This window comes from Aquarana catesbeiana, linkage group LG04 (assembly GCF_042186555.1).
Source record: "Aquarana catesbeiana isolate 2022-GZ linkage group LG04, ASM4218655v1, whole genome shotgun sequence".
NCBI classification, from domain to species: Eukaryota; Metazoa; Chordata; class Amphibia; order Anura; family Ranidae; genus Aquarana; species Aquarana catesbeiana.
In genome coordinates this window covers 574,814,282-574,839,207 of record NC_133327.1, presented here as the reverse complement: position 1 = coordinate 574,839,207, position 24,926 = coordinate 574,814,282, and the positions used below count along the sequence as shown (strand labels likewise).

The following is a 24,926-nucleotide window of genomic DNA, read 5'->3' as shown; positions in this document are numbered from 1 at the left end:
ACAATTAAATAACTTTGAGGGGCGTTTATCAAAACTGGAGAAGCCAGAATCTGAAGCAGCTGTGTATGGCAACCAATCAGCTTCTATCTTCAGTTTGTTCAGTTAAGCTTAGAAAATGAAAGATTGAAGCTGGTTAGTTGTCAGGCACAACTGTTCCAGATTCTGGCTGTTGTAGTTTTAATAAATTCCTCATTTTGAGTACAAACAGGCAATACTGCCAATTCTGGAAGATGCCACGATGTGTGAAGGCATCTTTTTTGGACACATGAGTAACTATGGCTTGCTTAACCTAAAAAAATCATAGCTTCAACAAACTGTATTTGCTGATAAAAATAAATGTTTTTGATTTTTTGGGAGGCAGGAAGAATGTCGTGTTTCCCAGCACCCTGGAATTACTAAATCTTTCTACCAGAATCTGGATACTTACTTTGTCTGCTATAAAACAAACCTGTTGGTTTCCAATGGCATAGTATTGGTTACTCTAGTCTAAAGCCAAGCTCCAGCCTAACCCAAATAGTTTTATTCAATTCAATTCTTTTTTTTTTGTTTACAAACCATTTTTATTGGGTACAAAGAAATGGTACAAAAAGCTTTTGTCATCTGCCATAAACAGTACAATAAAGCTAATTGTATACATAAAGATTAACAAAATATAGTGTGTGATTATTAATATAAATATATTAAAAAAAATATACATATATTATATTGTTCTTCGATCACCAGTATTTGGTAAAGTTAATCAGGGTTGAAAAAGAGATTGGCATGGTTAAGCCATGGGTCCCATTTTTAATGTAAACATGGTTAGTATTCTGTAGTGTGTGGAATATTTTTTCCATAAGATTAATATTGTTGATTCTGGTTTTCAAGTGAGTTAGAGGGACAGAAGAGGATTTCCAATGATATGCTATCAACCAGTGTATTGCAACACATATTGTGTTTATCAGTCTCATATTATGGATGTAAAGTCCAATGATAGGGGAAAATAGGAGACAGTTATGGAGAGTGAAGTTTATACTACTATCTGAAATTTTGGAAGCAGATTTTTCTAGTTGCTTCCATATCTGAATAACCTTATCACAATTCCAAAAAAGGTGTGAGAAGGAACCTGTGGAATTGCAACCTCTGAAGCATGTCTGAGGAGTATCAGGGAAAATGGCATGAATTTTAACCGGAGTATAATACCACCTTGTAAATATTTTAATTGCAGCCTCTTTAATCGTGATTGTGCATTTGTGTAAATTATTGATGCAATTGTCCCAGTTTTCAGTTGTAAAGGAGAGATCACACTCTTGCTCCAATTTGAGCATGGAGTAGGGAGTTTGATTTGTTCTATGTTATTAAGTAGATTAGAGTACATTTCTGATATCAGACCTATTCTCCTAGGTGACTTTAGACATATGTTTTCAAAGAATCATGGTGGAAATTAGTTTACTGTTTGGAAATATGTGCTAAAAAAATGTCTAATCTGGAGGAATTTATTAAACTCTGAATTAATATTATTATTTAGGATTTATATAGCGCCAACAGTTTACGCAGTGCTTTACAATATAAAAGGGAGACAATACAGTTATAATACAATAAAATACAAGAGGATTAAGAGGGCCCTGCTCAGAAGAGCTTACAATCTAATAGGGTGGGGCAGGTGGTACAAAAGGTTGTAACTGTGGGGAATGAGCTGGAGGAAGTGGTAGGAGATTAGTTGGAGACGTGATAGGCTTTCCTGAAGAGATGAGTTTTCAGGGATCGCCTGAAGGTAGCAAGAGTAGGGGATAGCCGGATAGATGGAGGTAACGAGTTCCAGAGGATGGGAGAGGCTCTGGAGAAATCATGGAGACGAGCATGGGAGGAGGAGATGAGAGAGCTTGAAAGCAGGAGGTCTTGAGAGGAGCGGAGAGGTCGATTTGGATGATATTTGGAAACAAGATTAGCGATGTAGCTCGGGGCAGAGTTGTGAATGGCTTTGTATGTTGTGGTTAGTATTTTGAAATTAATTCGCTGGGTGATTGGGAGCCAGTGTAGGGATTGGAGTAGAGGGTTGGCAGACACTGAGTGGTTGGTAAGGTGGATAAGTCTGGCAGCAGCATTCATGATAGACTGAAGAGGGGATAGCCTATGGAGAGGTAAGCCAATGAGAAGGGAGTTGCAATAGTCAAGGCGAGAGATAACAAGGGAGTGAATGAGGAGCTTGGTGGTTTCATTTGTTAAAAAGGGGCGAATTTTAGAGATGTTACGGAGGTGAATTCTACAAACTTTTGACAACGATTGGATTTGAGGCTAAAATGACAAGTCAGAGTCTATGATTACACCTAGTACCCTGGCGTGAGGGGAGGGACTGATGGTTGCATTGTTGATTTTGATGGAAAAGTCATGGAGGGGTGCACGGGCGGGGGGAATATTAATAGCTCAGTTTTAGAGAGATTATCCATGCTGATATGTCAGTTAGTAAGTCAGTAATGCGAGAGGAGACTGAAGGAGTGAGGTGAGGAGTAGACAGATAGATTTCGGTGTCATCAGCGTATAAGTGGTATTGGAAGCCATGGGCAGTTATTAAGTGACCAAGGGAGGAGGTGTAGATAGAGAAGAGAAGGGGTCCAAGAACCGAGCCTTGGGGGACCCCCACAGAAAGGGGCAATGGAGAGGAGGAGACAGAGTTGTAGGTGACACTGAAGGAGCGCTGTGATAAATAGGCAGAGAACCAGGATAGAGCAGAATCTCGGAGGCCAAGGGAATGTAGCTTATTGAGAAGGAGCGGGTGGTCAACAGTATCAAAGGCCGCAGAGAGGTCAAGTAGTAGGAGTATGGATTACTGGCTGTTGGTTTTAGCAGTTAGTAAATCGTTAGTGAGTTTTAGTAAGGCAGTTCCGTGGAGTGCTGCGAGCAAAAGCCAGACTGTAAGGGGTCAAGAAGGTTATTTTCATTGAGGTAGGAGCTAAGACGGTTGTTAGACTAAGCGTTCTAGAAGTTTAGAGGTGAATGGGAGCAATGAGATGGGTCTTAAGTTGTTCAGGTCGGTAGAGTCCATTGAGGGCTTTTTAAGAATTGAATTGGGGATCTGATGTCTAGATTTTAGTGAAGAGAATGAGGTGAAGTTGTTGTTTTCTAAAAAATTAAAGAGGGATATTAGGTTGTTTGTCCACCATGAGAAGTCTCCAGCTTCATGCGTATTTAGGGGGAATTTTGGATCTCCAATAAAAGAAGCAAGTGGGGGTGTGTTAGAAATCAGAATGTATTTTTTGTTGTGAAGTTTCCATAATTGGTATGATTGTGAGACTAGTTGATTAAGGTTGTCTAAGATATGGTTTGAAATCTTATTCCCCCATAATATACTTGAGATAGAAAATGGTAGAATGAAATCTTTTTAAAATCTAACCCATGAGATTTTGGGGTTGAGAATGTGCCATTGTGCTATTTGTGACCATCTGGCGGCTAAGTAATATAACCAAAAATTTGGGAGGCCAAGTCCTCCATTTTTTTGTGAATTATATAATACTAATCTTGATAGACGTGGATGGGAATCTAACCATATAAACTTGTTAATTTCTGTTTGGAATTTGGTACTAATTACTTTATTCAATCTAATTGGAAGTGCCCTAAATAGGTATATCGTTGGTAGAATTGTCATTTTAATTGCTGTGATTCTGCCTAAAAATGATATTTTGAAAGATTTTCACATTTTGAGCGTCAATCTTAATTTTTGTATTAAGGGAATGTAGTTTTATTGAGGAAAGGTTATTGATGTTCGGGGTGAGAAAAATACCTAAATATGGAAGAGAATCCATCAACCAGGAGAAATTGAATGAGGTGCATAAGGAGTCTAAGTGAGATGGTGGGATGTTTATTGGCATACCGATTGATTTGGAGACATTCACCATCAGGCTTGATAATGTTGCAAATGTTTTAAGAGTATGTAATAAATTTGGTAAAGCTATATTGGGTTGTGTGAGGAATAAAATCATATCGTCCGCATACATACTCAATTTATAGGTGTTATTATTAGAATTATATCCTTTGGTATCCGGTTGTTGTAGCATTGCTGTGGCTAAGGGTTGAATCGCCAATGCGAATAGTAAGAGAAAGAGGGGACATCCCTGGCGCGTACCCCTGCCCAACTTGAAAAAGCCTGAATTACAACCTAGTAATCTAATCCTAGTAGATGGGTTATGATAGAGAGCGTGAAAGGCGTGGAGAAATTCACCTTTGAATCCATATCTTTTCAGCACTATATCAAGGAAATTCCAGGATACACTGTCAAATGCTTTATTAATATCGAGGCTAAGTAGTAACACAGATCTGGAGTTGATATTTGTGTCTTGTATTATGTTTGTTACTAATCTAATATTGTTCGTAATTTGTCTGCCAGGTATGAAACCTGATTGATAAGGGGAAATTAGGGAGGGGATTATTGATGCTAATCTATTGGCTAACAGTCTACAAAATATCTTAAGGTCATTGTTTATTACCAAAATTGGTCTGTAATTTTGGGGCAATGTATGATCTTTGTTTGGTTTCGGAATGAGAGACATGTTAGCAAGTAGCATTTCATCTGGAAACTGATCTCCTTTAAGAATGTTGTTATATAATTTTGTTAAATTTGGAATTAACAGTTGTTGATATTGTTTATAATAGAATAAGGAGAATCCATCTGGGCCTGGAGCTGAATTTTTTTAAGGGATTTAATTATTAGAAGTAGTTCCTCTTCTGTGCATGGGGCATTTAATTCTTCTATTTGTATTTGGGTTAGCTTCGGAATAGGGATTTTATCTAGCCACGATAGTGCTGTGGGCTAAATCGATGCGGTAGGAGCTGAGAGACGATCTGAATAGAATTATTGGAATATAGATAACATTTCTTGAGGATGAGTGACTAATTGATTTGAATTATTTTTGAGTTTATAAACATGGGTGGGTTTTGGGGGGGCGTGGCTTAGCGATGGCTGTGTGAAGACGTGTTTGTCTGGAGCTCCCTGCCCGAACCCACTTACACAGACCGAACAACATCTTTTAACTCATGTGAGCGAGGCATAAACTACTCCACACGGTACAGGATGAGATCATCTACCAGGAGATCTAATCACCAATCTATACAGCCGGGGATTCCGTACTTTTTTAATGGAAAAACAGCCCTCTCTCCAGGCGCCATTGTGGCTGCTCCACGTGCAACATCCATGACTGCTGCTTTGGCGAGATCGCAGAGATTGCCTCCTGCTGACACACAGACACCTATTCCCCTCACGGGAACGCCGGCAATATTCTACTCAGCTTTCGAGCCCCCTATAGAGGAAGACCTCCGCAGCATGCTCAGAGCCCCTCCCTACAAGAGCTGATATAGAGGCCCTAATACAGAGAATTGAGGAGGCCCACAGTAAAGACATCCAGGAGGTGAAAACGGACTTACGGCTCTGGAGGAGAAAATACAAGTTTTGGAGCAATCACAACAGGCACACTCATTAGAAGCCCAGGAGATGCAATTACACATAGAGGAAATGGAAGACCGCAGCCGCCGAAACAACCTAAGGTTGCGGGGGATCCCTGAGGCCACTGGTCCTGAAGATTTGGCCGAAACAGCGACGGCAATCTTCCGTGGGCTCCTGTCAGATCCACCGTCTAGCATGGAAATCGACAGGATACACCGCACCCTGGGGCCCAAACCGTTGGATCCAGACCCCGAGATGTCCTGTGTAGACTGCACAGATTCCCTCAGAAGGAAATGATCCTGAGGAATGCCTGGGAACAGGGAGAAGTAGAATTTGATGGTGCCCACATCCAGATCCTCCCAGACTTATCCAGGGCCACGCTACAACGTCGGGCCATGTTGAAACCAGTGCTGGAAGTGGCAAGACGGCGGGGATGTACATACCGGTGGGGATACCCGTTGGCAGTTACTTTCCGAGCGGAACGAACATCCTTCACGCTGCGCACTCCGGCGGATCTCCCTGCTCTTTTCACCTTTCTGGAGTCAGAACCAATCACGGTTCCGAATTGGCTACAGAAGATACCCCGTCCTACAGGTCGCCTAAACCTGACTGCGGGAAGAGCTAACCCACCCGCACGCACCCAAAGGTATAGGGGACGCTCCCGTATCAGGCCTGGAAATAATGATGCCCGTGAGTCTTAACGGATGATCGGAATCCTGAGAAACCGCACTTTCTGTTTGTTCTTTATTACAGACTTTAAGTTTTCTGTCCCTTTGGCTTTTGATGGCAAACACTTGCACATCCCCGCGGTCAGCCCTAAATGCGTAACCCCGCCTAACTGGTCTGCATCGGGACATCTAGGAAGCGACCCCCCTGCCTCCACCCTACCCCCACAGCTGCATTAGACCTTAACCCCCTTAGCTGCCAACAAATCACCGGAATATACCATTCCCCTGCCGTGTATGGATCCTACATCCTAGTGGGAGGAGCAGAAAGCACATCAGACGGCAGGAGGAGATGGTGAGCTCTTGACCTCCCTACCATCGAGATGATCTTCCTCCACCTCTGCCTGCACACAACAAAACCTGCCGGGGTACGAGTGGTGAGATACAACTCCCCCATGGGCTTTGAATATCGAGCAACAACTCTGAGAGACACTCACTGAACATGTAAGTAAAAGAAGACGATCGAGCTCCCGGCTGAGGGACTTCCCAACACGATCCATACACCTGAAATGCCGGACAGGTCTGTGTGCACCTCTCTACTAGCTTTGTAACTGTTATCTTCGGAAAACCCTGCAACCTACTGGTTTTCTATCCACGGCGGGTGGGGGAGGGGGGGAGAAGATGGGTTCTGAAGATGAAATCGATGGCAACAGGGCTAATAACTGTGATGTGTATATAATGCAGGGGGGGGTGGGGGGATTACTGTACTGTAATGATATGTGGATGGGGGGGCCTCGAGGATGGTGAGGGGGTGCGTAGCGATGTTATGGAAGGCCGGATGGCGCTTGTCACGGAACGTCCCACACTCCGCTTGAGTGCTTCCGTCAGTATACCGCTTCCTAAGTTCTGGAACACGAGCCCAATGGATCTGGCTATAGGAACCCCCAAGAACTAGACAACACCAGTCTTGGAGTACATCAGAACTGTTTTATTTGAGATCTCACACACATTTATACACCAAGATGACTCAAAGCTAACCTAGTTAACATGAGCTAATTTACTACAAAATTTACCCAGACTAGATGACAGACTTGTGGGCACCGAGCTTCACACAGTAATATAAACACAATAGCTGGAGCTAATTACAATTAACAATACAAACAAAACCTAATTAACATGAGCTCCAATAGGAGTCGTCCCGTCTCCTACATTGTATAGAGGACAATGTGATCAGCTCATTCAATTAACATACATCCTGGGAGATATTGTGGACAAATATTACTGTCCCATTTTAAGTAGTCCAAGATATATTTTCTCACTCACCCTGTGCCAGGATGACACAGGGTGACTTAGACATAAGATGTATTCTGAGTTCCACGGTCCCTCCCGTCACAGCGCTCTTGCACCCTGGCCACAGGCTCTCCCCGGGAACCGTCACTGAGGCTCTTACATACCATATAGGGGTATAGACACCTTCCGTAGTACCAATAATTAAGATGCTTTTAAAAGACCAGGGACGGAGGGAGCTAATGGATTGGGGAGGACGGGGCTGTGCCGCCGGGGATGTAAACGCAAACATAATTGGTTGAAAAAGTTACTGGGATGTTCCTGTTCTGTTACCATAGTTCAGGTTAATCATGAACGGGGGGTGCTGGGAATGTATAACATTATGTTTCAGTGATGCCACCTGGTTCTTGCAAGTTTATTAACCTCGTTCACATACTTATACACAACTATAGGTCTGGGGGAGTTGGGGGATGGCGGGGACCTCCATACATGGCTTTGGCTAGACTCTCCCCCACATAGGCAATCGCTTCTGCTTGGGTATTACCAAGGGGCGTGAAAGCAATTTTGTTTTTGCTTAGTCTTTTAGACACAACTTTAGGGGTGGGTGTTTGCTGAGGAAGTTACACTCGGAACGCACCTAACCACTACAAATCTCTAACTTACTAACTACTCTTTCTCTACTTTCATTACTCTTCCTTTCTTTTCTTACGTTTTCTTTCTCTTGATTAACCCCCCTCTCCCACCCCCCCCCTCCCCTTCATCCCTACCTTCAACCCGCTCATAAACATGGAGGAACTAAATGTGATCACCCTTAATGCAAAAGGGCTTAACGTCCCTGAGAAGAGATGCATGCTTTTAAATGACATGAAGCGAATGAAAGCAGACATTGTGCTGATACAAGAGACGCATTTTAAAGACAACAAATTACCGATACTCAAAAACAGACACTACCCGACAGTTTACCATTCTACCCATTCAGCAGCCAAATCTAGGGGGGTATCTATTCATATTTCAGCAAAACTCCCGTGGACCTTGACAGACATAAAGACAGACGCATTAGGGAGATTTCTGTTTGTAAAAGGTCTCATAGGTGGCACTAAGGTGACCATTGCCAATCTATATGCCCCAAACACTCAACAAGACTCCTTCATACAAAGACAACTAGACACGCTCCAAAAATTTACTGAAGGCCAACTCATAATTGGGGGTGATTTTAACACCCCACTACTTCCCGCAGAGGACACCTCTACAGGTTCCTCATCGATCACAAGAAGTACACGTAAAAAGATACACACGGCACTCCATACATCACAACTGGTAGATATCTGGCGTCTCTTTCACCCAGGAGAAAGGGATTATACCTTTTTTTTACGGCCACACCAAGCATATTCACGCATTGACCTCTTCCTAATCCCCCAAAACCAATTACACGCAGTCAAAGGCTCGAAGATTGGCAATATCACATGGTCGGACAACGCACCAGTCTCAATGACTTACGCACTAGCTGACTACTTAAGGGGACAAAGGAACCCGTGGAGACTTAATGAAAGCCTCCTACAAAACCCAGAAGTAGTGGCAGACGTGACAACAGAAATCACACGGTACTTCCACACTAATACTACGAACGACGAAAACGGGGGCCTGACTTGGGAAGCACATAAAGCGGTGATCCGTGGAGTGCTTATAAAGCATGGTGCACGGTTGAAAAGGCAAAGAAACGCACAACTAACAACACTGCTGACTAAGTTACGCGTTCTAGAAAGGGAACACAAACAGAATCCGACCAGGACACGAGGAAGTGAACTAGACACGGTACGCACACAGATTACGGATCTTTTACAATTTAAGGCGAAAGCAGCGCTCCAGATATCTCGGAAGAGAATATACGAATCGGGCAATAAATGCAGTAGATTACTAGCTCAGTCACTTAAAGCGCAGAAATTAGCGACTTATATCCCACACATATTCAGTCCCACGGGACAGAAGAAGACTATACCCCAACAGATCACACAAGAATTTATGTCTTACTACAAGACACTGTATAATTTGCAGACACCTCCAATCCCTACTGAACACATAAAGGACTATATCACGAACTCTCATATGCCCACTCTTCCGACCACAACACGAGACCTTCTTGACGAACCTATAACAATGTCTGAACTTCAAACAGCGATAAAACATGCCAAAAAAGGGAAATCTCCAGGCCCTGACGGTCTGACCATACAATATTATAAGACGCTACTCCCGACACTAGGACAACATATGCTCAAACTTTTCAATGACTTAGGCAAAGGTAACGCATTTCACCATGCAACATTACTGGCCCAAATTGCAGTGATCCCCAAAGAAGGTAAAGACCCGACGCAGTGCGGGAGCTATCGTCCAATATCTCTATTAAACACGGACCTAAAACTATTTACTAAAATACTAGCCTCCAGAATACAACAACAGATACCCAGCTTAATTCATCTAGACCAAGTAGGCTTTGTCCCATCCAGAGAAGCACGGGACAATACTACCAAAGTATTGAACCTACTCAATAAAGCAACCACACATAACATACCGACGGTCTTCCTTAGTACTGACGCCGAGAAGGCATTCGACCGGGTAAACTGGTCATTCATGTTTGCTACTCTAAGACATATAGGCCTGGGAAATAATATGTTAAATTGGATCTCTGCAATCTATACCTCACCATCGGCAAAGGTCAGGGCTAATGGAGTAGCCTCAGGTACTTTTCCAATCACGAACGGTACACGTCAGGGTTGCCCACTGTCGCCCCTACTCTTTGCACTCTCACTGGAACCTTTCCTGTGCCACGTAAGACGGAATCCAGATATAACTGGAATATCCATTAACCAAACGCAACATAAAGTCTCTGCTTACGCGGATGATTTGATGTTTTCACTATCAAATCCAATACTCTCACTCCCGAATCTATTGAAAGAATTCACTGAATACGGCAGACTGTCCCACCTAAAAATTAACTTTGCAAAGTCGGAGGCAATGGGGGTGGGGATTCCACCTACTCAACTTACACATCTTCAAGCCAGCTTTAAGCTGAAGTGGACGAACAGGGCACGCAAATATTTGGCAACACTTATCCCCCCATCACTATCTCAGTTGTATGAGCTCAACTTTCCTCCCTTGCTAAAGGAAATTAAAATGCTTCTCACCACCTGGCAAAATAGTCTACATTCATGGCTAGGCCGATGCAACATTTTAAAGATGTCCATCTTGCCAAAAATTCTATATCTATTGCAGGCAGTCCCCATACACATCCCCTCTGACTTTTTTAAGCGGGTACAATCAACTTTCACAGACTTTGTTTGGGCAAAGAGGAAACCCAGGCTATCCAACAAAATACTAGTACTTCCCAAAAAAGATGGAGGCCTAGCACTACCAAACATCCGGGCATACTATCACGCAATACATATAAGAAGGCTCATAGACTGGTCTCGCCATAAAGAGACCAAAATGTGGACCATTATAGAGCAATCACACACCAATATTCCCCTAGAAGGCACTCCTTGGTGTTATCAGGGTATGCCTACTGAACTCAGACGCCATCCATTGATAGGCAACACGGCACGAATATGCGCACAACTTATCTCCCAGACGACACTCACTTCCCCAAACTCACCTTTATATCCCATAATAGGCAATCCTCTGTTTAAACCGGGATTAGAAGATGGAACCTTCCGGAAACTGAGAGAGGAGGGACTACATCTAGCAACACACTTTAGCACGGGGGGACGTTGGAAAACATATAGAGAATTGTCTGACCCCAATGGTCTATTCAGACTGGACTTTTTGCGTACACTCCAGCTGAGACACTTCCTCAATTCTATACCACCCCCATCCTCGGGAAATACTCGAGCACTAACGACACTAGAGACAATCCTTACAGAGACAGGTACTTTAACACACACATTATCGCTGGCTTACGGTCTCATGAATACCCCCCCTCCAGACTTTGTCCCACCTGGGCTGTTAAAATGGGAGATTGAATTGGATTGTAGGTTTAGCGATGTAAAGAGACAACGTATTCTTGGATTCATGCATAGATCATCTATCTGTGCCAGGATACAAGAAACAAATTACAAAATAATATCCCGATGGTATAGAACCCCTGAACTATTACACAAATACTCCCCCGCGATACCGGATACATGCTGGCGATGCCAGAAGGAAAAAGGGACCCTCTTGCATATATTCTGGTCTTGCCCCAAGTTGGCGCACTTTTGGAAAGTGGTGAGAGAAACAGTACAAAACTTTACGGACAGGACAATTACCGACGACCCCGCATTCTTTTTACTACACGTGACAGATACCCCTGACAAAATTTACAAGAAGTCGGTGATACGCCATCTACTGGATGCTGCTAAAGCATGTATTCCACTCTGCTGGAGATCTCCACTACCTCCGACCATAAGTATGTGGTTGGAGAGAGTGGAAGAAATAAGGAAAATGGAAGACCTTATCCTGACGGCACAACACAGAGAAGAAACATTCTCTAAGACCTGGCAATTATGGACTATGTTCATATACTCGTCAGCGGGCCAAACCTTAAGAACACATTGTAATCCAGATTGAGCGGTCAAATCCTTGACAAACTCAAAACAAATGTCATCCCATGTTTGTGGGTCTCAAAACCCTCCCATCCCCCCAACACCAAGCTCCATATCCCCTCCCTTCCCCTACCCTTTTCCCCCCGTCTCTCCTCTTTCTCTCTTCTCTTTGCTGCCACCTTGCTTCTTTCTACACTTTTTTCCAAATTTTTCTCTATACAAAAAAAAAAAAAAAAGGGATCAGGCCCGTGGACACTAATCGGCCAAATCACCAATTGAGGGATTAAAATAAGAGTGTACTTTCTTGAGCATTTTGGTTCACACCAAATTAGTCCTGCCATTGTTAGAAGGTTTTATTAGAAATAAGTAACCGCAATGCACAATGTTTATCCTCTCATGTCACTCTGTACTAAACATGTTATAAATGTGATGACGTGTATCTTGTGGGTCCATTTGGACCGGGTTCTACTTATAAATAAACAATTAAAAAAAAAAAAAAAACATGGGTGGGTTTTATTGATTGATTAAGTTTGCGGGCAAACATTGTAGAATATGCATTACTAGAAAGGAAAAATTTTGCTTTTGACCAGCGAAGTGTCTTTTTTGCTTTAAATGTGAGTAATGAGTCTAACTCATAACGTTTTTGGGAAATTAATATGTAGGTGTCTTGGTCATGTGATTGGTATGTACTTTATATATATTCAATTTAATTCTGGAGTAATAACTCATATATAAACACAGAGGTATTTTTTGTGTTATTATAAAAATGTGATTTTGCACTTAGTGTATACTAGGTTGCAGCAGTCTAATGCCGCGTACACAAGATAGGAATTCTTGTGGGAAAAAGCTATGATGGTTTTTCGGACAGAATTTTGCTAAAGTTTGTCTTGCATACACATGGTCACACCAAAGTCCAACCGTCCAGAACGCCGTGATGTACAACACATACAACGAGACTAGAAAAGGGAAGTTCAATAGCCAGCGCACCACCCTTTGGGCTCCTTCTGCTAATCTCGTGTTTATCTCGTGTTAGTAGAAGTTTGGTGAGAGACAATTTGCACTTTCCAGACTCCTGCTTTTTCAGATTTTTACTGCTGTTCAGTTTGTGCTTGTGGGTTTGTATCTGGTTTTCAGTGCGTGAAGTCAGTTCGTATCTGTTTTTCAGTTCGTTCTTGTCCGCTCGTTACTGTTTTTCAGCTTGCTCTTCACAGGCCTTGCTGTTCTTCAGTGCGTTCTGTTTAGTTCGTTCTGACCAGCCGACCGTTTTGAAGCCATGTTGCGGGTACATGCTCATCATAGAGTTCGTGCTGTGCGAGGGCTTGGTGTAATAATCCTAATTATGTTGCCTCAGTTGGGCCTGAGGCCGGACTTTCAGAAACTCCAATGATGGCCCTGAAAGCTGGCCATCCTGGCTTGCCCCCCCCAAAGCGCCTGTGAAGTGCGAGAAAAATATGTAGAATATTTTACGGGTAGGGGGGCCATTGCTATGCCAGCACATTTTGAATACATTTTTTCTTTTATCAGATCAAATCTTGATTTTCATTTGCTGCTTGGGTTTCTTTTAGCTGTCTCCTAGGTTCTCCTGGTGCACTTGTAGTGCCAAGTGGTTTTTCCATTATTAAATAACACCCATTGTCACTGTAAACACCAACTTAACACAAAAAATTGTATTGATCATTGAAAGAAGAAGCCACACATTGTTGAGTATAAAACCTTTTACTCCGTGCACATTCACATGTGCGTTTTATAAAACATTTGGTGGTAAAAAAAACACATCTTTTTTTTTTTCAAAGTTTTACTTTGAAATTTCTGAAAAAATACAGAAACAGGCATGTTTACAAACATTCTATGCAATATTCCTATCGCACACATTCCTGGTAAAATGGCTCATAAAATGGTGGGTGCTGCAGCGATTACCAGTTGGGTCCTGGAAGCATCAAACAAACGTACATCTTCGCCAGCACACCATGGATCAGCAAAAAGTTGTCCAATAAGGTTTTAATGAAAGGAAGTCACATCACAAAGTAAGGTACAACGCTTCGGGGCCGCGCAGGACCCCTTCATCACATGATTGACGAAGGGGTCCTGCGCGGCCCCGAAATGTTGCACCTTACTTTGTGATGTGACTTCTTTTCATTAAAACCTTCTTGGACAACTTATTGCTGATCCATGGTGTGCTGGCGAAGATGTACGTATGTTTACAAACATAACATACACAACTCTGAAACTTACAAAGTTCAACATTGCAAAAAAGAAGGCAATATCATACATTTTATAGTGTGAAAAAGGTCTTGATATTGCCTTCATCAGATGGGGTGAAGTCACCCCCGTAAAAGCCAAATTTAGAAGATGCACACAAATTGTGAGTCAAAATGGGGATTTCCTTTCTGATCCCATACCTAATGTCAACATGTGCTATCTCCCATCATGGGGAATCAATGGACGTGTTTTGGGGGTGCAACCACTTCCTCTCACCTACTAGAGTTGGGAGAAAGGGGTTGCACCCACAAAACACGTACATTGAAATCCCCTGATCGCAGATAGCACATGTTGACACACTGTGTGCATCTTCCAAATCTGGCTTTTAAACTGTATTAAAACTTTAGATAAAATTTTTGAAAAAACTAAAAAAAAAAAATTCCAGGAATCTTTTTAGGATTTAAATTCTCCCTAGTACATCAATCATGTTCTTCAGTCTTTGTTCAATCTCCTTGGTTTTTTCTTTGATAATGTCCAAATCCTGTCTACAAAACATGCTTTCCTGGATCATCCGCTGGGCACTGTCACGGGTGAAATCACTGGATTTTGGTACCACAACCTGAACATCACCTAAAATAAAAATACACACCATGTATTATAAATATGCAGGCATACATTTATTACCTGAATCTGTGGTGTCTAACACTGACCTGTTGTGGTGACAATCTCCACCACCTCTCCTTCCTCCGCATCCTCAGGTTGTGACCTCTGTTCCCCTTCTTCAGGAGGTTGGGGGGGGGGGTCCCTGGTGACGAAAGAGACGGGGCGGGGAATATTCTAGAAAGAACGTCAGGGGCGGGCGACGCAGGCGGAGTTTCACGCATGCACAGAGTATATAAAGCGTAACACGCATGCGTCGTACGTACGATCTGTGAGTGGAGGAAGGTGTAGCGGAAGCACCAATCGTTATAAAGAAGGTACAATTTTAAGTTGGTGCATCGGTGGCCTATACTGCTTATAGATTGAGGCCTATATTGGGTCAAGATTAGGAGAGTTTAGCCTGGCATTAGGGTTTGTCTTGTGTTGTGTCTTGCAGAGAAAATGGATCTATTCAATAACGAGGACTTTATGCCCATATTCACTGATATGTACAGGGAGCTGCCCTGTCTGTGGCAGGTAAACCACCCCTATTATAACAATCAAACAAAGAGGAAAGAAGCGCTGGATCAATTGGTGGAATTTGTGAAGCCGGTGATCCCCACAGCAGACATCCCCTATTTGAAGGCCCTAATTGCTGGCATGAGGAGCACTTATTTTAGGGAGCTCAAGAAGGTCCAGGATTCACAGAGATCAGGTGCTGCAGCAGATGACATTTATGTCCCCAGGCTGTGGTACTATGACAGACTGCAATTTCTGGCAGGCCAGACTGAACCCAGGCCAGCACTCTCCAGTCTTCCTTCCACATTTCCTTCCCCCCCTAGCTGAGGCTTCTGACGTCCAACCTGGGCCTTCCAGGCAGCAACATGTTGAGGAGCCCAGCTTGAGCCAGGTATAGCATTCTTCAAAATATTTCTGGTTGTCAAATTAATAATGTAAAATATATGCTAATTTTGATCACTAATTTTTGATTTCACAAAGTGGTTTACATATCAATAGACAGTAGTGGCCACAAATGATTGGGACAAGAATGAAAAATGCTGAGGTCAGAATGATAGTCTTTTCTATTTATTAACATTAAATTTGCAACAGTCATGAGTTGAAAATTGTGTGTGATTGATGAACCAAAAACTAGGTCCCTTTTTCATACACAGGAAAGCCTCAGTAAATGTGGCAGCCAGGAGGTGGCCAGGCCCAGTAGCCTGCCAGAATCGCAGGCCCCTCCCCTCCACCTTCCACCAAAAAGTGGCAGGAAGAGGAGTAACGTGAAGGAGGTAGCAATTGGCCTATTTCTGAAGGCTACTGCGGCCCTCAAAACCCCCCACAGTGTTCAAAAGGACTTTGTATACATTACAGCATGCAAAATGCTGAAAATGGAGGAGGGCCAACGCCTCTTATGTGAGGAAGTGATGTTACAAGCCCTAAACAAGGGCTTGAGGGGCCAACTCAAAAGTCAAAGCCACATTTGTGAGTTGAACCATGGTCGTCCTCCTCCTCCTCCTCCTCCTCCTCCACCTCCTGCCACACCTCCAACACCACTGCCACAGCCTAGAAGGAAACATCTAAGGAAGACCAGAGAGTGATGGCCTGGGTTCAGTCTGGTCTGGAAAAAGATGCAGGCTGTTGTATGACCACAGCCTGGGGCCAGATATTTCATCTGCTGCTGTTCCTAATCTCTTGTAGTCCTGGACCGGATTGTGCTCACTATTATAAGGACTCCTCAGGCCACCAATTTTGACTAAAATTATTGATGTCTGCCCTGGGGTACAAAGGCTTTGCAAATTTCACCAGTTTCTCCAGTGTTGCCTTCCTCTTAATTTTGTTATGACCCAGAATAAACGGATATTTTTTTTTTCAGAAATACTTGCCTATGTGTTTTACTTAAAAAAAGACAGTTTTTTTTTGGAGTAGGTAGGTAGATTTAAAAAGTACAATGTCAAATTAACAAGGGACACCAACCAACCTCATTGAGATTTACAAAGACAAGATAATAATGGTGTTGTGGAAACGTGACATACAAAAAAAAATGGAGCTCACTATAAAATAATTTAAAAAAAAATTAAAAAATGGAGATCACTATAAAATCATTGAAAAAAATAAATAAATAAATGGAGATCGCTATAAAATAATTAAAATAAATAAATGGAAATCACTATAAAATAATTTAAAAAAAATAAATGGAGATCACTATAAAATAATTTAAAAAATAAATAGATAAATGGAGATCACTATAAAATAATAAAAAAACAGGAGATCTTGATTAAAAAAATAAAATAAAAAATGACTATAAAAATTAATTATAAACATTATTATGGAGATCTAGCTTTAAAAACCAAAAAGATTATTCAGGAGATCAGGAGAAATAATAAAGAAATAAGTTTGTGAGAGGTCTGTGTGAATATGAGCAGCAAAACAACTTCATTCTTCTAGCATTATAAAGAAGAAGGGAATGCGCTGCATTGAAAGATTTAAAAATTTGCAGTGTGACGAATGTGCCATCTCTATTGCGAACGGTCATTTTACCAGACTGAGTGGCTCCGTCTCGTACTTGATTCTGAGCATGCGTGGTTTTGCGTCGGAATTGCATACACACGAACGGAATTTCCGATAGAAACTTTTTCCGTCTGGAAAATTGAGAATATGCTCTCAATCTTTTGCTGGCGAAAATTTGGCCAGCAAAAGTCCAATGGAGCATACACACAGTCACATTTTCTGACCAAAAAGCTCTCATCGGTCTTTTGCTGGCCAAATTTTCGATCGTGTGTACGGGGCATAAGCGTTTGAATATAAAAACAATATAACTTTTGGATAAGTAGGTGCACTTCCAAATAAAATTCATAAATATTTCATCCTAAACCATAAAGTGCAAATGCAGGTATAAACGTGAAACAATATTCTCAGCAAATAAATGTCAATAAATACATAAAATTAGTCTTACAATCATTTCTATAACACTACACTGGCTCCCTCTGGTTTTATTTGTAGGATGAATTTACAATGCATACCATGCTGTTAACCCTTTGAGTCTGGCCGGCTGGAGGTTGGGTGAACTGTACTGGCGCAAGCATGCTGTCCACGGAGGCTTATTCACACTTAGCGCATATTGATCTCTGTTACCATAGGAGACAATTTGGTAAGAGGCTGAGTGATTTGTGGTGGAGGAGTCTTACCTGCTGTTTTTCCTTTGCACTTGCTGGATGGAATCTGCATGCACTTTGCACATGATCATGCACATTCTTTTGATTGCATTATGAATTTGCATAGTCACAATATGTATTTATTGATTTGCATGATATAATGATTGTGAGAGTAATTTTTATGAATTTATTAATATTTATTTGTTGAGATTATTGTTTCACGTTTGTAACTGCATTTGCCCTTTATGGTTTAGGATGAAATATTTATGAATTTTATTTGGAAGTGCACCTATTTATCCAATACTTTATATTATTTTTTGTGTTAGAATGTTCTGCTAAGGAAGTAATACCAAAATCAAAACTGAAATTTTAAAAAAAGGCTGTTAATGTTGTTTACACTATTTATATCCATAATTTGGCACAAGTTTGCCAAATCAGAGTGAATCCCAGGAAAAGACTGTATCAGTGGTAAGTAAAGCCATGTCCACACAAAGCTTTACCACAAAGATAAGGATCTTTAACAAAATTGAGCTTGAATGAAGTTTATTCGCTAGAACAACTGTAGGTTGGAAGGCCACATATGGCAGGGATACTATCTGCTCAAATTCCTTAACAAAGAAAGCTTGTCCTTGTAAAGATACAATGTGATATACAGTACATGAACTCTGCATTTTTACAATTATTTGCAGGTCAGTTTTACTTGGATGAGAATACTGGCGAGCTATGGACAACAGAAAAATTCAACTATGATGACCAGCCATTCTATACAATTACTGTGGAGGCCGACGTGCCCCCTGGCTTGCAAGGTAAAACTTGCCTTTCCTATGCTAGCCTCCAGGTAACATGCATATATGCAAAGTGACCTTATCCAGAAAAAGAAGTGTGGTTAATGGAAAGCTAAAATGGTTTTAAATCATTGCTTTTTTTTATTTATGTTTTTTAAGTTGATAAATTGCTGTTTTTATATATATTTAATTGTATTTAGAGGCATTTATAAAGAATTTGCTCAGGTTACTCTGTTTGCTGGGCTTCTAATAAGAAAGACCAGCACTAGATCTACCATTGTTGACCACTGACTTGGGGAAGGCTTGAAAGCTAATGTGGCATGTCCCCAGGGGCATATCTACCACGAGGCAAACAACCTTTCGGTGGTTATACCGGGATGATGCCCCCAGTATTGTTTTTTAGAGCTGGCGGTTGGCTCTCTTGTAATAGCAATCAGAGCGGCTTACTAGCCTCTCGATTGCTATTACAAGCAGCGGGAGGGGCATTCCCCCTCCAGCCGCCTTCCACGGCTCACTCTGGCTCTCCCGTCCCACCTGGAGACCAGAGCGACCAGCTGGCTCATCCGCTGGATGGACAGCCAAGTACAGCTGGGATCAGCTTTGGTTGGCTGCTCGCTATAGTAACCTGGAAGCGATGACATGACATTTACTCTGAAGCCATCGAAGACAGTTTTTAAAAATCAAAAGCATTAAAAATAAATAAATAAATAAAAAGCATTCAAAAACACCGATCTTGTTTTACTGAAGAGCAGAGGAGGGATTTGGGTTCTTAAAGACCCCAGATTTCTCAGTAAAGAGTACCTGTCACGTGCCTATTGCTGTCACAAGGATGTTCACATTCCTTGTGACAGCAATAAAAGTGATAAAAAAAAAAATGAAAGCAAAATAAATAAAAAAAAATATTTAAAGTGCCCCCGTCCTCCTGTGCTCGCGCGTAAAGGTGAACACACTTGTCAGTCCTGCACACACACAAGCAATGATCGTCCCACACATGTGAGGTATCACCGCAAACATCAGTAATTCTATATATGGCACTTGGACTAATCATGTCTCAGGGTCCAATGAGGAAGCTGCAGCTGTTCATTATGAACAGCTGCAGCTTCCCCATCAGACCCTGAGACAAGAATGGTGTACTGCGGCTGGGGTGGGGCAAATTTAGATGGGGGGGATGCTGATTTTAGTCTTGCTTAGGCAGCACCAGCTCCAAAATACACCACTGCATGTCCCTCTTCTATTTGCATCATAGCAGTAAGCAAACTTTTTGAAAACAGCCTTGCACTTTCATCCTGATTATTGCAAGTGCTGATTTTTAAATATTCATATACAGTATTTCATATTAACATGGGATAAGAAAGGACTTGAGGATGTTCAGCATCATGTAGAGTTTTTCTCCCCAGCTTTACTGTCCTCTTGGATTTCAGTTCTTTTAATCATGTAAATGCACCCTACCAAGAAAAATGCCCACTCCTCCAGACTGACATCTACCCATGAAGACATTATGATATTTGCGTAATAAGCTGGCCCATTTCTTGCAGCAGGGCTAAGCACTTTTAAGAAGAGTACTGAGAAAAGGTGCTGTGATGTTTTCAGGGAACTATGTAGAGCATACTGCTAGTACTTCACACCAGCCATGATTTTGATCTTCCTGCATTGCGTAGGGAAGCACAAAGACCCAGTGATAACGTCACTGGGTCTAAAAAAAATGTAATGAAAAGGTTTGGCTCTACTCACAGATCCTGGCAATGATCAGTCCAAAAATACAATCTCCAGCAGAGTAGCCCAGCTTCCAGTCCAAGAAGGGGAGGTTCATGAGCAACCAGTCCTCATCCCTTAAGCACTTGGATCCATTCCCATAGGGAATTTTCTCAGGGTCTTAGCTTATTTACCAGTAACCCAGACACCATCTGGGCACACATCCCCAGGGATTGGCTAGGCCCTATTAAAAATAGCGGCCGGGGATTTGAATTCTCCCGCCCCAAAACTCCAGAAGCTTCTTCTGGAGACAGGGAGAAGCAATAGAACTCCCGGCCTGTGAAACCCTGGACACACTACACCAAACAATTATTGCTTGTGTGATTACAGCAGAAGTTTAAAACAATAAATGTGCCCATTAGCCTAAACTTTGAGAGCGCCACACAGATTGTGAAAAAATGGATGTAATGCTCACCTTGAAAGAAGCTTTCTTTGAGCTCCACGATCAAGCTTCTGGGGCTTAGGGATCATTTGCACTAGCAGGGATTGCTGCCTCTTTGGCTGGATGAGTAGTGGCCAGGGGTGTACATGTTTTGTGGTTGCAGCAGGAATTGACCCCCATTCAAATTAATGGGGCCACACTGCAACTGCATGCAATGCACATGGTTGCGTTGTAGTAGACCAACATTTAGGGGTTCAAAACCGTTGGTGAGGACACCAGCGCCTCCTTACTGCCTGTCAGATGCTTTCTAAAGTGTGATCTGAGATGTAAACGAGGCCTTGTAAACTCCAGAAGCTTCTTCTGGAGACAGGAGAAGCTTAAAACAATAAATTTGCCCATTAGCCTAAACTACAAGAGCGCTACACAGATTCTGAAAAAATGGATGTAATGCTCACCTTGAAAGAAGCTTTCTTTGAGCTCCACGATCAAGCTTCTGGGGCTTAGGGATCATTTGCACTAGCAGGGATTGCTGCCTCCTTGGCTGGATGAGTAGTGGCCAGGGGTGTACTCGTTTTGTGGTTGCAGCAGGAATTTACCCCCATTCAAATTAATGGGGCCACACTGCAACTGCATGCAATGCACATGGTTGCGTTGTAGTAGACCAACATTTAGGGGTTCAAAACCGTTGGTGAGGACACCAGCACCTCCTTACTGCCTGTCAGATGCTTTCTAAAGTGTGATCTGAGATGTAAACGAGGCCTTGGGGTAGTCAACGATATGTAAATGTCCGCAAAAATGACAGCCATTCTTTCTTGTATGTTTTGCTTCATGTACTAAAGAAGAGCACACAGGATTAACACCTTCTGCCCTCTTCTAGAAAATGTCTGTGTGTAATTTCAAGTGTTGGTTATCAACTCCTAGGGGTACCGCTAACTGGCCTGACCCTCCAAAAGCTTTGTTTAGGCTTTCACCTTAGTGGGGGATCGGACCATGCATGGCAAACCAAATAATCACTCTGTAAGCCATTGGTTCTCAACTAATAGGTCAGGTTTGCAAGATAACTGAAATACATCACAGGTGATATCATTTGCTGCTCAGTGATTGCAGTATTCTAGTCTGCATCTCCCCAAGGTAATACCGATGTATAAAGAACTGCTGCATAGAAAATTGTTGTAAAAACGCTTATTTCTCTGTTTGCATATGTCTTGTTATAGATCCATTGCTGAAGAATATAGCCCGTTTACAAATTAACCTGCCAGACTTTCACAAGGGTCCAATATTTGAGAAGCAAAAATACAACGCAACAGTGCTCAACACTTTACCTCGTGGATTCCCCATCATCAAAGTCACAGTATGCAAATATTTATATTTGATGCTTTGATGCAGAACTGGTAATTCTGTAATATAAAAAGGGTACCATACAGTGAGAAATTTTTTTCTTGTATACAAATCCCATTAAAATTAAGTGTCAGTAACAAAGGCATTTTGTTAAAAAAAGAAAAAAAATTTTGCCTATCACCTAGCATAAACAACACCACATCCCTATTGAAAATGATTGAAAAATGAGAGAAACTAAGGTGCCAAAACAGTACAAAATTATTTTATAAAAGTAAAAAAAGTATTCAAAAAGTAAAAACAAGACTAATACATGTGCTAACTGATTTAATCTCTACATGTTTCGCCTTGATATTGGCTTCTTCAGGAGCCATTGATATCAGGCACAATAAGCATTAGGAATGCTTTTGTTAAAAAGCAGAACAATCAACAATTATAATAATTACAGTACATAAATAGATACAGCTTAAACAAATTGAAAATAGCATTCATTAATTGAAGACAGCACAGCAAACAAGTCACAGATGGTCATAATAGTTACCTGTATATTCACAACCATTTACACATAAATTGAGACTCCATAATCATGGGGATATCAACAGATGGATCATTTGGTGAAGCCATAGAGGGGGGTGTATCCAAAGTACAGCCACCAGTAAGTGGTCCGAACACTATGGGGTAAGGTGATGGACAGAATTAGATACTAAGGTAACAAACAATCACCACTAAGATCCAGACAAAAACTGTTTGTATAGAATAGTTTTTACCCTATGATAAAGTATATTTTGCTGTTGTCACAGGTTGAACAATTGATCACCAACTCCACAGCAGAACTGGATAAAGATGACGAAAAGATAGGGTGAACTTATTTCTGAATTGTAGTAAAAAAAAATGACCCCTTAATCAGAAAGATAATAGACTTAGTTACAACAAATTTCCATAGTCAAAGAAACAGTGGACGGTGCTGAAAAAAACAGTGGTAGAGCTACCTTCAGTCAAGTTTTCACCAACACACCTTTCTCCTTTTCATGCTGGACCAATAATAACAACCAAAATAAGTGCTGTTTATAAAGCCCCTCCCCCCTCCGATAATTGGCTATATTGGTGGCAAAATCAGAGGGTGAGGACGCTAAATGACCGCCTAATAGCGCGACCTGAATCGCACCTAGTGACGTCATTATGGCAACAGTGTCTACCGGAAGTGACACCCTAAAGTTGCCGATTGACCGGAAGCTATGTAAAAACATCAACAAAAACCCAGAAGTGTCAGCAACAAATAGGGTAAACACTACGGAAAAGACACAGACACTTTGGATACACCCCCCTCTATGGCTTCACCAAATGATCCGTCTGTTGATATCCCCATGATTATGGAGTCTCAATTTATGTGTAAATGGTTGTGAATATACAGGTAACCATTATGACCATCTATGACTTGTTTGTTGTGCTGTCTTCAATTGATGAATGCTATTTTCAATTTGTTTAAGCTGTATCTATTTACGTACTGTAATTGTTATTGTTGATTGTTCTGCTTTTCAACAAAACTGTTTATTCCTAATGCTTATTGTGCCTGATATCAATTATATCTCCTGAAGAAGCCAATATCAAGGTGAAACATGTAGAGATGAAATCAGTCAGCACATGTATTATTACTGTATTATTAACATTTACTCCTTATATGTCTTGTTTTTACTTTTTAAACATTTACCAACTCATGACAGAGGTGGGGATCTTCGAAGGACTCTCCTTCAGCGTGAAACAAGATGGATTAATTCCCTGGTATTAACTGTCCATCCAGGCTTGAATGAATCCATCAGCTACAAACCATTCCTCTAAATAGATTTTGCCATGCTCTTCAAATTCTGAGAACACTGGATTAGTTCATATCATTCTCTATATGGTTTGATGTATAATGTATTCCTAATGATATAATTGGCTATTATGGATTGTTGTAACCTCAATTGCGGATTTGCACAGCATTTCTAGGTCGTCCCTGGTCAATTTACTGATTTTTTTTGAATTTTTGAATATGATTAAAAATTATGGTTCTTGTCATACAGTGGGGATGGGAAGTATTCAGACTCCCTTAAATGTTTCACTCTTTCTTATATTGCAGCCATTTGCTAAAATCATTTAAGTTCATTTTTTCCCTCATTAATGTACACATAGCAACCCATATTGACAGAAAAACACAGAATTGTTGACATTTTTGCAGTTTTATTAAATAAGAAAAACTGAAATATCACATGGTCCTAAGTATTCAGACCCTTTGCTCAGTATTTAGAAGAAGCACCCTTTTGATCTAATACAGCCATGAGTCTTTTTGGGAAAGATGCAACAAGTTTTTTCTGTATTTGGGATCCTCTGCCATTCCTCCTTGCAGATCCTCTCCAGTTCTGTCAGGTTGGATGGCAAACATTGGTGGACAGCCACTTTTAGGTCTCTCCAGAGATGCTCAATTGGGTTTAAGTCAGGGCTCTGGCTGAGCCATTCAAGAACAGTCACAGAGTTGTTGTGACACCACTCCTTCGTTATTTTAGCTGTGTGCTTAGGGTCATTGTCTTGTTGGAAGGTAAACCTTTGGCCAAGTCTGAGGTCCTGAGCACTCTGGAGAAGGTTTTCGTCCAGGATATCCCTGTACTTGGCCGCATTCATCTTTCCCTCGATTGCAACCAGTCGTCTTGTCCCTGCAGATGAAAAACACCCCCACAGCATGATGCTGCCACCACCATGCTTCACT

At 41.6% G+C, this 24,926-nt stretch overlaps 1 protein-coding gene across 3 annotated transcripts in view; it reads left to right on the top strand.

The window, feature by feature from the left end:
• LOC141140678 (uncharacterized) overlaps positions 1-24,926 on the top strand; it is a 161,013-nt gene that overhangs the window by 3,707 nt on the left and 132,380 nt on the right. For all 3 annotated transcript variants that reach the window (XM_073628091.1, XM_073628090.1, XM_073628089.1), the window contains exons 3-4: positions 18,622-18,738; positions 22,066-22,202. In XM_073628091.1, coding sequence (XP_073484192.1) covers positions 18,622-18,738; positions 22,066-22,202 — 254 coding nt within the window. The remainder of the gene's footprint in view (positions 1-18,621; positions 18,739-22,065; positions 22,203-24,926) is intronic.